The sequence below is a fragment of the Lethenteron reissneri genome, chromosome 33 (genome assembly GCF_015708825.2).
Source record: "Lethenteron reissneri isolate LAM-NWPU_2019-01 chromosome 33, ASM1570882v1, whole genome shotgun sequence".
NCBI lineage: Eukaryota > Metazoa > Chordata > Hyperoartia > Petromyzontiformes > Petromyzontidae > Lethenteron > Lethenteron reissneri.
Window position 1 is genome coordinate 2,360,840 of NC_083811.1, and position 15,721 is coordinate 2,376,560.

Here is a 15,721-nt window from a genome sequence, read left to right on the forward strand (position 1 = left end):
AGTGGCTTATCACGTCGACATTTATTGCAGCCAAATGCTCTTAGCGCATGTCCATTATAAATGTGGAGGGAAAACCGAAGGACCCGGAGAAAAATCCACGCGACCACGGGGAGAGGGAAACGCAAAACTCAAAATATGCAGGCGTTAGGGGTCGGGATCGAACCCATGTCCTCCTGTATACCAGGCGAGGTCGTGAACACCTCTGTGCATTTCGTCGACGCTACGTCGTGCTTGCCGTACGTGCTCTCCGTGCACATTTGACAATCGTCCTGCACATACACCGGGTTCATCGCGCAGTGCGCTAACCACTGCGCTGTCACTCCCCGCAGCTATACACGTTCAAAGGCAAAGACCCCCCGTGTAGCCTTTAACAGCCTGTTGGGGCAAGTGCTGTTTGCGAGCACCTATGAAGGCAGGAACGGCACACGAGGGGGGGGGGTGGGTGGCCAGCACCAAGCCCGCCCGCCTTTGTCTCCCGAGTGGCGATATTTACACACCGCACCGAGTACTCATTTAAGGCTGAGTCGACCTATACGCGTTCACACACACACACGCGCGCGCGCACAATCCTGGTGGAGCGGCGGGCGATGTTGCAGATGCGCTCGCAGAAGTCACCGCACGGCACGTCGAGTCTCGGGGTTCAGAGTTCGCGCCCTCTCCCATCCCCACCCCCACCACGACCACCGCGAGGCATCCCCTGCCTCGTGCACCCCCATCTACACCCCCCACTCCTCCCCACTCCTCTCCACCCTACTACCCCTGCCCACGGAATGGACGCGACCAGGTTTATTCTCGGATTGGAATGAGGCGTGAGCGCGCGGTGGTTTGAGTGAGCGGGAGAGTGTCGCTGGGAGGGGAGAAGCAGCGGGGGAGGAGGGGAGAGGGAGGGAGGGAGGAGGAGGAACGAGCAGTGGGGAGTGGAGAAGAGGGGAGAGAAGGGGAGTGGAGAGAAGAGGGGGGGAGTGGGGAGAAGAGGGAGGGGAGGAGGAAGGAGGAGTCAGGCGAGCCAAGCGCATGCAACTTTTTTTGTGTGTGTGGCGCAGTTTTTTTCACGAGCGGAGCGCAGCAGCGGCGGCGAGAGTCACTGGGGTCTCTCATTACGCTGCAGACGAGAGAAGCGGCGGAGAGGCGGGCGCGCGTGATAGACCCTCCGTAGCACCAACGCGCCGCTCTAAGGGCGCGTGCGTCCTGCGGTAGCAAGGACAGCAACCGACGGCGGCAAGGGGAGTAGACGAGCCACATCGGTGTGTCCGGAGATCGGAGCGCGCGGCGTGGAGAGGAGGCAAGAGGCATGCGACCCATCTGCGTCGCGTGTGCGGCGCTCTGCCTGCTGCTGCTGTCCCTGATCGGTAAGTCATCCATCGGGAGGGCAGGTCCCACCGCCGCGTCTCTTTCATCCCGCCGCGGCAAAACCTCCTCCCGCCTGCGTTCGCGTCCCGACGCCGGTCGCCTCGTAACTCGTAGAGCGGAGGGAGGGTGCCACGCGCAGCCGAGCGGATGAACGAACGGAGCGAGGGAGCGAGAGTGGGGAATGATGAGGTTGTACTTTTGCCGCGTGGTGTATTCATCGTCGGCTCTTGTTAATCCACTGCTGGATGAATGCCTCCCCCCACGCCGTCGCCCATCACTCTCGCTCCAGTGCTGCCGCTGCTGCTGCTGCTACCATTCATCTCACTCCCATCGCATGAACTGGTCTCTTGCTCGTCACGTACTTATCGGTGTCATTGTAATACTACTCATTAATAATGCTCATTCTTGTAACCCCCGCGGTTATATACCTCGGAGAGCATCGGCGAGTTTCGAGGCTCGTCGCGTTCCGTTTGTTTTGAGAACTGGTCCTGCCACATTGAAGTGGGTTCGCGGCTCAGTCGATGAGTGTTGTGTTTTTTTATTTTCCTTCTCTGCTCTGTCTTCGCGTGGAAAGAGAGAAGCGGAGAGAACCCAGCCACGCGTGCGAAGGCGACGTAGCACTCGACGCTGTCACTTATTTAGCCCGCTTGGCAGACTCGGGGGGGGAGGGTTCGAAGGGACACACACTCTCTCTCTCTGCTCTCTCGGTTCATTCATCGGGTGGTTTCAGACAGTCGATTGGCGATCGCGTTACAACTATCGCATCGCGCGGATAAGAATGTGATGGACTAACGCCGCCACCCCCACTACAGCAGCCGCGAGTGGCCAATGCATTCACCACAATTGGTGAGGGTGACCCATTCCCCCTCTGCCCCCCCTCCCTCCACTTCGAGCGTAATCAGCGTCCCGTGCTGTCGGCTCCCTGGCCCTGTCAACAACGAGCAGACTCAGGACTCTTCCTCTACCCCCTCTGTCTGTGACTGCATGGTCGCCTTATTTTTTTTAAATCTATGAACACAATGTACATATGCCCCCCCCCCATTATCCCTTCCATTAGCACGTTTGGCTACGTACGGTACGAAAGTTCAACACACATACAGCCATCCCCTCCACCCCCTTACCCCCCCCCCCCTACCAGCGTCTGGAGATGTGGGTCGGGTTTGGAAGCTTCGTGACATCCACCGTGTGATGTTGTCGCGAATTGCCGGGTTGAGAGCATCTGTCGCGATCACTTGCGGCTGTTGTAATAATGGGGTTGGAAGTTTGTGCATTCAAGTGCCGTGAGACTTTGAATGGGGCCGCGGGAGGGTTTAGGTGTTTATGAGAATGTGGGTGAGTGTGTGAGTGTGTGTGAGTATGTGTGTGTGAGTGTGTGTGAGTGTGTGTGTGAGTGTGTGTGAGTGTGTTCTGTTGAGGCTACACGGGGGATCTTTGCCTTGTAGGATGATAGGGACGGCAACTGGGCTGTGGGGGGGACTGGGTAAAGCCATATGCCAAGTCCCCCACTAAATACATACGATAAGACCCCTTACTCCTTGAACTTAAGTGTGCTTAAGTGGCGTGTTTATAGAACGAGCGCTGGCGCTGTGATTTACGCACTGCTCCTATGCTTAACCGGGCGGACATGCATTCGGTTCTGGATATCATCGGCGGCAAGTTGTTAACCTCCTCTAGGTAGACTCGGCCTCAAGCGGGTACATTGCGTCAGTAGGAGGACTCACGAGAGGCGAGGTTGTCTGGGCCGTGAGGTTTGTTTCGGCAGCACCACTCTCTCGAGCGCAAGTGTCGTCCAATAACAACAACAACAACAAGTGCTCGCGAACAGCACTTGCCCCGACAGCCTCGTCAGACTATACGGGGGGACCTTTGCCTTTGTTTTGTTTGAGAAGCGCTTCCTCGGGTACTCGGCTGGGAGACAAGAAAGATTGAGGCACGGATCAGCGAGCGAGAGCGAGAGAGCGAACGCGAGTTTGGGGACATCTGCGCCGTCTGTTGGAAAGGTGTCGAGCGACCGCTCCTGTGGTCGAGACCCCAAACGCCGAGTGGCAGACCAAAGGCAAAGCGCGGGACACGGCGCAGGGATGGAGCGACGAACTGGTGACCTCGCGTGCGGGCACGAGCCGGAGAGACAGGATCAGAATAAGTGTTCACAGTGGAGAAATCAGATGCGCCATAAAAAAAAAACATTTTTAACAGATGTCCAGCAGGGTGAGAGCAACAACAACAAACAATGCAACAACACGACAGGTGTGCAAAGTACAGGTCAGGTAAACAAATCACTTTGAAAAAAAAAAAACGTAAAGTTTTTTAAATTTAATTTTCATCTTACCAATTCAAGCTCGCAGAGCGTTTAGTTTATTTTTTATTTTCACGCAACGGCTCGTGGGACACCTTAATCCGGCGGTTGATAGACCCGGCCTTCCATCCAGCGGCCGATAGATAATGGCTCGATGGTTTTTTTTTGCTTAAGATTCCAGGAAGGAGTCTCTGTGTTGAGGACACACGCCCACTTGTGCAGTTACAGGCGGCAGGCGCAGAGGCACAAAGACGAGATTAGTCGCACGTAAATACACAAACACAAAGGCGTCAACACTGCGCATTGGGCCCCAAAGACTGCGTAGGAGAAGTGCTGCGAGTGTATTTGTTGGCCAGCAACCACGCCCGCTCGCCTTTGTCTTTCCCGCGCCGTCGGGTGATGACGTTCAAACGCACCCGTTGGTCGACCTCGGGGAGGGGTGGACCGAGCACCGGATCGGTTCAGACTCTGCGACTCAGCGTGTTCGGGTATCGAACACAGGCGGTTAGAATCGGAGCGCAGTGCGTGGACAAATATGACGGTGTTCCAACGCCCCCATGCGCACACACACACACATCAATCAACACACACACATACACATCAATCAACACACACTAACATACACATACAAGCACACACACACACCCTTAGATGCAAACAAGGACAAAGATCGCCCGTATAGCCTTAACATACTGTTGGTGCATACTCTTTGATTTTTTCGGTAAGTCACACCAAAGGTGTGCTTTCGCTAAGTTGTCCTCACCTGAAGAAGGACGCTTGTGTAGCGCCCGAAACGTCGTAATTTAATTTATTTGAATTTTTCACCTACGTGACTTTACCGAAAAAACCAAAGAGTATGAATCCTTGCAGTCACGAAAACTTCTAATCGAGAAATACTCTTGGTGCAAATGCTGTTAGCGAGCGCCTATGAAGGCCGGCACGGCACATGAAGGGTGACCAGCACCACGCCCGGCCCGCCTTTGTCTCCCCAGTGGCGATGTTTACACACCGGACCAGGTACTCATTTGAGGCCGAGTCAACCTAGGGGAGGCCCAGGACCGGTTCACATAATCGTCACGGGTGTTGGCCGTGAGCGGGAATCGAACTCGGCTCGCCGAATTCGTAGCGCGCCAGCCGCTAGCAACGACCGCTCCCCACAAAAACACGAGCACACATCACGAACACACGCTCAGTGGATTCCTCGCGTCGCCCTATCGAGTTACATCGCCGCGTACGGAAAGGGTTTGATCTTCTCCGTCCTCCCAGCGACGTGTCCTCTCCCCGTCCCTCCTGTCTCCTCTGTCTCGGTGTCACCTCTGTCACCATGCACTCATGTCTCGGATTTCATTGTCCCAATGTTTCCTGTCTCGTCTCCTTTCCGCTGTCCCCCGATGTCCCCCGTGTCTCCCTGTCTCCTGTACCCGTGGCCTATCGCCCGTGTCCCCCTGTCCCAATAGCCCCAGGCCTCCTGTCCCAGGGCCCCGTGTCTCCCTGTGTCGTGTACTGTGATTATCACGATTTCAGCCATTGTGGCAATCTACTGCTCGACTGACGCTTCCTCTCCACGCGGGCTCGGTTATGGAGGTCTTTCCCACCACACTCTGTCGACCCACGTGGATTGGCGGTGGACTAGGGTGCATTTAGAATCAACGTCACGTTGCCACGTGATGATAATTTGTCATTGTCAGGTCGCTTCTGCAAAAACAAAGAGCCACGCATCTCAGTGGGCCTTACCTGGTAAAATAAAAAAAATAGTTGTACTGGTTGTAGTCGCATTCAGGACTGGCTTTAGATATCACTCGTCACTGGTGTAGGAAGGCATGGGCTAGGAATCGAACCCAAGTCGCCGGACTGTATAAACATTTCACAATAATAATGATCGTTCTTACACCACGATTGCCTCTTGCTCTGTGAGATGCTGCGCATAGATGGGCGTTTTCCAGGCCCGTTTGCTTTGTTTCTGCCGGGGTAGCCACGCTCCGTATATCCACCTTAATCGCCTCTGCATTGCCGGTAGAAAGAGCAGTGCCCCATGTCGTCTCCCACTGGCACAGTTGGCAACGTGTGCGGGACGACCACCTGCTGCTGCTTGTTGGTAGCGTGTCATTGTGTGTGTCACCGTGCGTGTGTCACCGTGTGTGTGCGCGTGTGTGTCACCGTGTGTGTGCGTGTGTGTGTGTGCGTGTCACCGTGTGTGTCACCGTGTGTGTGTGCGTGTGTGTGCGTGTGTGTGTGCGTGTGTGTGCGTGTGTATGTGCGTGTCACCGTGTGTGTGCGTGTGTGTGTGCGTGTCACCGTGTGTGTGTGCGTGTGTGTGCGTGTCACCGTGTGTGTGCGCGTGTGTGTGTGCGTGTCACCGTGTGTGTGTGCGTGTGTGTGTGCGTGTGTGTGTGTGCGTGTCACCGTGTGTGTGCGTGTGTGTGTGTGCGTATCACCGTGTGTGTGCGCGTGTGTCCATGTGGGGAGCGGTAGCGTGGCCGTTAGTACGCTGTGCTACGAGCCCGCCGACCTGAATTTGATTCCCGCTCGCGGTCACCAACGCAAGCGACGATGATCTTAACCGGTCCTGGGCCTCCAACTAGGTCGACTCAGCCTCAAATGAGTACCTGGTGCGGTGTGTAAACATCGCCCCTGGAGAGGTAAAGGCGGGCCCGGCGTGGTGCTGGCCACCCACCCCATTCGTGTGCCGTGCCGGCCTTCATAGGTGCTTGCGAACAGCACTTGCCGCTAAAGTCTGTTGAGGCTATACGGGTGAGCTTTGTCTTGCGTGTCGATGCGCTGCTGCTCTCCACGTGAAAATGCCATCACACCACCACGACAATTCACCCACCAGGCCCCCCCCCCCCACCGGCTGCCCCCCGCAGGGCCCCCCCCCGTCCCCCCCCTCCCACCGCACAGCCAGTGGCCGTGTCAGCTGCACCTGCCGCGTGCCCACGGCCACCGTAGAGGGGGGCGGGAGGGGGGGTGCACACGGATTGGGCGGGCGCGCGCTTTGATCAACGCCGAACCCTGAACCTAGAGCCTCAAGCCATCGCTGTTTTAGCGCGCGTGCGTGTCCGTGGTGTCTGTGGTGTGCGCGCGCGCGTGTCTGTGGTGTGTGCGTGTCTGTGGTGTGTGCGCGCGTGCGTGTCTGTGGTGTGTGCGCGCGTGCGTGTCTGTGGTGTGCGCGCGCGTGCGTGTCTGTGATGTCTGTGGTGTGCGCGCGCGCGTGCGTGTCTGTGGTGTGTGTGCGCGCGTGCGTGTCTGTGGTGTGTGCGTGTCCGTGGTGTCTGTGGTGTGTGCGCGCGCGTGCGTGTCTGTGGAGCGCGCGCGCGTGCCGGTGCGGTAGTGTAGCGGTTAGCGCTGCGCTACGAACCTGGGAATCCTCGAGTTCGATTCCCGCTCACGGCCAACACCAGTGACCATCATCTGAACCGGTCCTGGGCCTCGCCTAGGTCGACTCAGCCTCAAATGAGTACCTTTTTGTGGTGTGTAAACATCGTCGCCACTGGGGAGATAAATGCGGCCGAGCGTGGTACTGGCAATCCACCCCTTCGTGCGCTGTGCTCCCTAACAGCAATTGCCCCAACAGGCTGTTCAAGGCTCTATGGGGGTGGGGGAGGCATATTGATCTTTAATTACGCGCCTTTGGGGAGCGGTAGCGCAGTGGTTATCACACTGCGCTACCAACCCGGCCACCCGAGTTCGATTCCCGCTCTCGACAAATAACAACGGCGAAAATGTTAACCGGCCCTGGGCCTCCTCACCTAGGTCTACTCGGCCTCAAATGAGTACCAGGTGCGGGGAGTCGACAAAGGCGGCCGGGCGTGGTGGTAACCACGCTCTCGAGCGCCGTGCACCTAGCCTGGCACAAGCGCTGTGGCGAAGTCACCGTAACTTTGTTGAGAACGGCAGCAGTTGTTGCTGCTGCTGCTGTTGTTGTTGTTCTTGTGCACGTGTGATGCGTGCGTTGAGCGTGGGAGGTCTCGGGAGATACGGGCGGTGTGAGACCTGACCCCCTCTCGCTCTCGCTGCGCATGTGCGACCTAAGCCCAATATCCCACACGTGTGTGTTGCCTTCAGGAGACTGCTGGGGCAAGCGCTGTTTGCGAGCACCTCTTGAGGCCGAAACGGCACGCGAGGGGTTTGGCTAGCCAAGCACGGCGCCTGGCCACCTTTGTCTCCCCAGTGCTGATTTTGTCACGATCATGTGCTCACGGAAGAGTGGAGATTTCGTCAGTAGAGGCAGTTTGCGTGTCTCGCCATGCGTCTGTGCGTGCCTTTGTCTCGCTCTCTCTCTCTCTCTGCGTGTTCTGGGTGTGTGTGTGCGTCTCCACGTGTCTGTGTGTGGAGCGGTAGTGTCGCGATTAGCGCGCTGCGTTACAAACCTGGCGACCCAAGTTCATTGGCGAGTATCTGAACCGGTCCTGGGCCTCCCCTAGGTCGACTCAACCTCAAATGAGTACCTGGTGCGGTGTGTAAAAAAAAGATTGCCACTGGGGAGACAAAGGCGGTTGGGCGTGGTGCTGGCCACCCACCCCCTCGTGTGCCGCTCTGGCCTTCATAGGTGCTCGCTAACAGCACTTGTCCCAACAGCCTGTTAAGGCTACACGGGGGATCTTTGTTGTGTCACCCACGTGTATGTCTCTCTGCATGTGTCTTTGGGTCTCTGTGTGTCTGCATCACGGTGTGCGTATCTTTGTGTGCCTGCGTTTCTCTCTCCTCTCTCTCTGTGTCTCTCTCACTGTGTCTCCGTGTTTGTGTCTCGGTGTGTCTCCCTTTTGCGTATCTGTCTCGCTGTGTTGTCTGTGTGTCTGTGCGCATCCCAAATCGATCTCGAAGGTGTATACAAACAAATACTGCACACGAACAGCACTTGTCTCGTTGGCTTCACACCTAACATTTACAACATCTCCACGTCTAACAACGACACGTCTAACATACACAACCCAGTAGCGCTCCAATAACTTCACCGCAGTGGTACAAAAGCACATATGACAACAACAACAACTCAACACATTCGTTAATAACAACACGTTGGCTTTGAAAAGAAAATGTTAACTAAAATCACGGAACAAATGCGCTGTAATAACAACAACAATAATTGTTTTTCCAACTTGTAACGCATTGTACAGTATTCACTCACTCTGGAAGAGAGAGAGAACGATTCAGAGTGTGAGAGGGTGAAACACTCTATCCCGTACAGACAGAACCAGAGTAAACCCACGCGTGTGAGAGGGTGAAACACTCTATCCCGTGCAGACAGAACCAGAGAAAACCCGTGGATGTGAGAGGGTGAAACACTGGATCCCGTGCAGACGGAGACGGCTCGAGTCTACATTTTTGCCGTACACACATTTCCCCGGCAAGGGTAAGAAGGTAGTTTCACAACATTCGTGCGGTGATCCACCATCCCTCCCTGCTTGCCTCCACTGTGCTGGGTGATTACAGGCGCGCTCCCTTGCTCGAGACATCGCCTATTTTATTAACGTAATAAAAATAGTCGAATTATATAGACATTTTAAGCCAGGCGATGGTATTGACACACGTGTCGGAGTTTGTCTTTAGTACAGCGATGGCGTCAATGATGAGCCAGATTAATGCGACTTAATTGCACTTTGTATTTTAATCGTAAATCACGCGACCAACATGGACGCGCGCGTTACTTATCCCTGCACGCAGGCGGTTCGAGATGAGCTCAGAGATAAGATTGGCGTGTTTGTGTGAGCGAGCGTGTGAGTGTTTTTTTAATTTTTACAATAGACCTTAACGTTGGTCCAAAGGCCACCCAACCACCCCCCGAGGCTTTAGGCAATCAAAACAAAATTTGTCTAGAATATTTTTTGGTCTTCGGAAATATTGTTCACGTTGGGTTGCGCGCAACGCGCGGGTTCCACGCGGGTTGCGCGTGGGTTGCGCGTGTCGTGTCGTGGCTGAAGGACGATGGGTCACGTGTTGCCCGTCGACTCGCAGCGGAGTAAGTAGGATGGGATGTTCGGGTTTGTGCCCACCACGTGATCTTCTGTCGTTGCTGTGCCCCCCGTGTTGCCGCGCGTGCTGGATTGGAGCTTCTTCAGGGTCTGAACTGAGCAGCGACGCGTCTCCCTCGATCGCATGCACTGTACGTGAAACTTCTTTCGCGCCGTACGTAGCCAACGGTGATAATCAGAGAGAGAGAGAAAGAGAGAGACGGCAACTCAACGTAGTAGCAACTCAAAATGCGTGCGACTCAAAGTTGTAGCAACTCGATATATTTGAGCAATTCAAAATTCTAGAAGCTCAAAATTCGAGAAACTCAAAGTCCTATCAACTCGATATATTCTAGCAATTAAAAATTGTACACGCTCAAAATTCTAGAAACTTAAAGTCGTAGCAACTCAAAGTCGTGGCAACTCACAATTCTCGCAACAAGTTGAAACGAGCTGCGGGCGAATTGTGAACTCCTGACGTCGGCTGCTGCGCTGCTGCTACTGCAGCCTGCGCGTCGTTAGATATCGCCACGCGTGTTGTCGTTCTTCTCCAGCTGCAGTCCGCGTGTTGTGCCCACATCGTATCCACGCCTCCATCCCAGTGAGATTCAGCACCGCCCGGGTCCCCTTTGATGGCTCTCGGGCAAAACAAAAATCTAAAAGAGAAGCCGCGCGTCTTTCTCTCGCGTGGGGTCCCCTACCCGCACCGCTTGGGTCGAGTTGAGATTACGCTCAGATAATAATTAGACTCTAGACGAGGAGGTATAAATATACAGGAAGGATCTGCCGTATATAGCCTGCACAGACCGTTTGGGGGTCAAGTGCTTGTGAGCGAGTGGCACGGATCTAGGAAGGCCAGGACAGAACACACGAGTGGGGGGTGGGTGGCCAGCACCACGCCCGGCCACCTTTGTCTCCCGAGTGGCGATGTTCACACATCGTACCCAGGTACTCATTTGAGGCTGAGTCGACCTACATGCACACACGTACGCAAGCGACCACCGCGGAGATCGAGCGATGGGATTCCGTTCAGTGAGATGAATGGTTGCAATGCTGGACCCGTGGGGCGGCTGGAGATGCTTTCATCCAGCAGTGGATAAGACGACGATATAACAGAAACACTAAGATGTACAAAAACATTCCCCCATCGCTTAGCAAACGAAGAACCCTGAGACCAAATCTCCCGGAATGCGCCCAATCTGGTTAGATCTGGAGAGCGAAGCAGGCATTGACCGTGGTTCGTGCATGGATGGATGTTGGCAGACTTGCCTCCTAAGAAGTAACTGGTTGTCGAAGGCTGAGGCTTGCGAGGTGTGACAAGGAGATGCCAGTGCTTTAATATATTCTTGCATTCATCTTTGTGGAGAAATTAGTGAGGTTTTTTTACCAGTTGCGGTCGGGAATGGAACTCAGGTAGGCGGGCGGGATTGAGGCGCAGTGCCTTAACCACCACCACAACCGCAACCACCACAATCACCACCAAAACCACCACCACCAAAACCACCACCACAACCACCACCACAACCACCACCACCACCACCAAAACCACCACCACCAAAACCACCACCACAACCACCACATACTTCTCCGCGCCGTGCGAGTCACGGGGGGTTGTATAATTCGTATGGTCATACTTCACCACTCTGGCCACTGATGTTGGCCATGGCCTGGAATCGACCTCAAGTGGGTCCGGGGTTTTTATTTTTTATAGCCGCGGTGCGCTAACCACTGCGCCACCGCTCCCCCTCCACACACACGCCCTGTACACGTGCACACACGTTACAACGTGTGCGATGTTTATTTATGCTGGGCTCATAAATGTGTTGCGTTAAACGGAGCATTGGTAAATATCACAGAGCGCCGTTTGTTTTGTTTTAACGGGGAAGTCTTTTAGAGGCGTAATTAGCCAAGTCCCCCCCCCCCCCACCTAGCCCCCCCCACCACCCCCCTGGGGAAATGTGTGGACGCACACGGAATGAGTGAGTGGTGCTGGTGGGAGGTTGGTTGCGGCATGGTCGCGATTCGATTAAATAATCGGTTGCTTCTTCTTGGTTCTTTCGGTAAAGTCACGTAGAAGGGAAATAATAAAATAATAAAAAATAATACAAATAAAACAAAATAATTCTCACGACGTTTCGGCCACAACGCAAGCAGCCGTCCTCAGGTGAAGACCAGGTCTGTCGGGGAGACAGCGTCATTCATTATTTTGTTATGTTTTATTTTAATTATTTTTTATTATTTTATTATTTCCCTTCTACGTGACTTTACCGAAAGAACCAAGAAGATGAATCCCTGCAGTCACGAAAGCTTTAAATCGAAATTTAATCGGTTGCTTTTTTATTTGTAATCGAGTGTAGAGGCCGCTGGCGGTTGCAAGGGAGTCCCGTCTAAATCATTGACACACCCGCATATAGATAATGTTAATGGGCAGCTTTATGTCGCATCCACTGCTAGATGATGAAGGCCCCCCTACGCCGTGCCGGGCATGGCACTTGTTTGACCCATACTTTACGGTGCCTAGGAGATGTTAACTACCTCGTTTGGTATACAGGAGGTCGTGGGTTCGATCACGACCCTGACACCTGCTGTATATTTGGAGTCTGCATGTCTCTCTCATCATCATCACAGTGGATAGATGTTAACTACCTCGCCTGGTATACAGGAGGTCGTGGGTTCGATCACGACCCTGACACCTGCTGTATATTTGGAGTCTGCATGTCTCTCTCATCATCATCACAGTGGATAGATGTTAACTACCTCGCCTGGTATACAGGAGGTCGTGGGTTCGATCACGACCCTGACACCTGCTGTATATTTGGAGTCTGCATGTCTCTCTCATCATCATCACAGTGGATAGATGTTAACTACCTCGCCTGGTATACAGGAGGTCGTAGGTTCGATCACGACCCTGACACCTGCTGTATATTTGGAGTCTGCATGTCTCTCTCATCATCATCACAGTGCATATGTGATGTTAACTCCCTCGCCTGGTATGCAGGAGGTCGTGGGTTCGATCACGACCCTGACACCTACTGTATATTTTAAGTCTGCATGTCTCTCTCATCATCATCACAGTGGATAGGTGATGTTAACTCCCTCGCCTGGTATACAGGAGGTCGTGGGTTCGATCACGACCCTGACACCTGCGGTATATTTGGAGTCTGCATGTCTCTCTCATCATCATCACAGTGGATAGGAGATGTTAACTACCTCGCCTGGTATACAGGAGGTCGTGGGTTCGATCACGACCCTGACGATGCCTGCTGCTATATATTTGGAGTCTGCATGTCTCTCTCATCATCGTCACAGTGGATAGGAGATGTTAACTACCTCGCCTGGTATACAGGAGGTCGTGGGTTCGATCACGACCCTGACGATGCCTGCTGCTGTATATTTGGAGTTTGCATCTCTTTCTTTCTCCCCGTGATCGCGTGGATTTATCTCCTGGTCCTCCGGTTTTCCCCTCCACATTTAGAATCAACGTCACGCGTTCAGAGTGTTTGACCGCGGTGAATTTCCACACGATGATGTTAAGCCACTTCGTTGAGCTGTCATTTGTGGCCAGGCAGCTTATGAAAAAAAAATAACTCCAAAGCTCAGTGAGGCCTTTACTTGGTAAAATAAAAATCGTTTGGTTTTACCCAGCGGAGCGAAGGGAGGGGGCTACGGGGGCGAGGGGGAGGAGATTGTCCCGGATTGGTCCACAAGTCACTCGCCACCGATGTTAGCAGCCTCTTGGCATCGTCGTTCGGGGTGGGACGAGGGAGCTGACTCATTGCCCCCATAATTATCATGATGATGATTATTATTGCTACGATGTTCCAGTTTGTGCGCGCCAGAAGGGCGGTGGGTGGGTGGGTGATGGACGTGCGTGCACCTAGCCTGGCACAACGCGCGGCGGTGACGTCACCGCCACTTTGTGGCGAACGGCGGCGGTTGTTGTGCGTGTCCATGCGTATGAGTGTACGTGCATTCGTGTGTGTTGTGTGGGTGTGTTGTATGCGTGTGTTGTGTGTGTTGTGTGGGTGTATGGGGAGCGGTAGTGTAGCGGTCAGCGCGCTGCGCTACGAATCCCAGCGACCCGAGTCCGATTCCCGCTCACGGCCACCACCGGTGACGATTATCTAAACCGGTCCCGGGCCTCCCCTAGGTCGACTCAGCCTCATATTAGTACCGTGTGCAGTGTGTAAAAAAAAAACATCGCCCCTGGGAGACAAAGGCGGTCGGGCTTAGTGCTCGCCACGCACCCCCTTCGCGTTGCCGTTTCCGACCTTCATGAAGCGCTCGCCAAACAACACTTTGCCTTTGTGTTGGGCTTGGGTGGGTGGGGGAGGAGGGAGAGAGTCTGTGATGTCACTTTAATGCACCCCTCTCCCCGACGCTACAACTCCATTATCTCGAGTGAGAGGCGCCCGCCTTTTGTCCCCCTCTCCCCCCTCCCCGTGTTTGCCCAGAGTTTTGTGCCTCCTTTGTCTCCGCGCCGCGCCGCTCCCCGGCGACTCACTCCATCGCGAGTGGCCCCAGCGTTTTGTTTGTTGCGCTAAACCAACAGGGCGCCGGTCTGGGGGGGCGGGGGTACCCATCGACGCGCGCCGTGGCCTCTTCACGCGTGGGAGTGGAGCGGGACCCGACTCTCAATTGGGGACCCCCCCTTTTTCTGGCAGTGTCAAAAGTGTCGGTTTTTGCCCTTGCTGGCAATTAAAGAGGGGGTGTAAATATTCTTAGGTTTTTTTCGGTAAAGTCACGTAGGTAAAAAAAAATTAATTAATAAAAGGAAAAGAAAATGATACAGCTATCGTGCTGTGACGGTTCCACCTGAAGACGGAAGCTTGTGTTGCCTCCGAAACGTCGTGATTTTTATTTTATTTTTTATTTTACTTTTATTAATTTAAATGTTTTACCTACGTGACTTTACCGAATAAACCTAAGAATATGAATCCTTGCAGTCACGAAAGCTTCAAATCTAGAAGGGGGTGTAAATGTTGACTTGAAGCTTTCGTGACTGCACGAATTCATATTCTTCGGGTCTTTCGGTAAAGTCACGTAGATAGGTTCAAATAACACGTTCCTTCGGAGTGGGCAGGTAGGAACTTGGTTGGACAGCGCGGCGTTCAGGGGCGGTGGGCAGTTGGATGAGTGGGCGTGTTGACCCTACTCCCCCCACCCTCCCCGACATCGTCAACCAATCTCGGTGTAGCTCGGTGTTCGGTGGGGAGGTGCATGGGTGGGCGGAATTCCGGATATGCACGGCAGACAGACAGACAGACAAATAATCCCTGGTGGGCAGTGTGGAACCTGTTGTTCCTACCTGTAGTAACAAGACTTTACCGAAAGAGCCACAGAATATAAAGAGGGGGTGCTAAGATGTTCAACCGACAGATAGAAAACCCCTGCGTTAACCACGCACAGCGATTGTGCTGAACATGCAGACAACAACACGTGCTCACGATAATAGATGGCGTTGTCTTTGAAACGGATTGGACTGCACCAGAGACGGCCTCGTCTCTCAGCAGCGTGAGACCAGAGAACGCCAAAAGACGAACAGGTCAAAGAGAGTGCATGGTCTTTGTACCGTCCATAAATGACGTCACGCACCTAGGGGGGGGGGGGCAGACATTTGTGACGATGTGTGACCAGGGTGATAGAGGTTTGAGAAATGTGACGTCACATCAAAATGCGCATCTTTAAATGAATATATAATTGTTATAACAACACTCCTACAACATCAGAGTGCAGCGCCACATTAAATACGCACTACTACAATGACAATAGTTTAAAGCGATATGAAACATGTTTTATTTTCAAAATGGAAATATAATTTTGGGGGGGGGGGGGCAGAGCTTTGTGACTTCATATTCGAGGGGGGGGGGGTCAAAAATCGTCCAAAACGCGTGACGTTATTTACGGACGGCCCCTTTGCGCGTGGTGGCTAAGTGCACAGGCGCGGCGCTCTTGTGCAGCGCGTGCCTTAACTGCACGCACGTGGACCCCCCCCTCCCCCCCCCCACATTGCTATTAGTTTGCGTCCCTGGTGCGAGTTGAACACGTGGTGCTGTTCACCTTAGCGAGCGAGGTTGTGTTCACGCGATGTTTTACTAACTCGCGGTTAATTGTTTACGCGCGGGCG

The 15,721-nt window shown here is 53.9% G+C and overlaps 1 protein-coding gene across 1 annotated transcript in view; it reads left to right on the forward strand.

Moving 5' to 3' along the window:
- Positions 1 to 1,015: 1,015 nt before the first annotated feature.
- LOC133350197 (low-density lipoprotein receptor-related protein 4-like) overlaps positions 1,016 to 15,721 on the forward strand; it is a 132,264-nt gene continuing 117,558 nt past the window's right edge. Inside the window, 1 exon segment of the mRNA XM_061564298.1 lies at positions 1,016 to 1,349. Within this exon segment, the coding sequence (XP_061420282.1) occupies positions 1,292 to 1,349 (58 nt within the window). The 5' untranslated portion in view covers positions 1,016 to 1,291.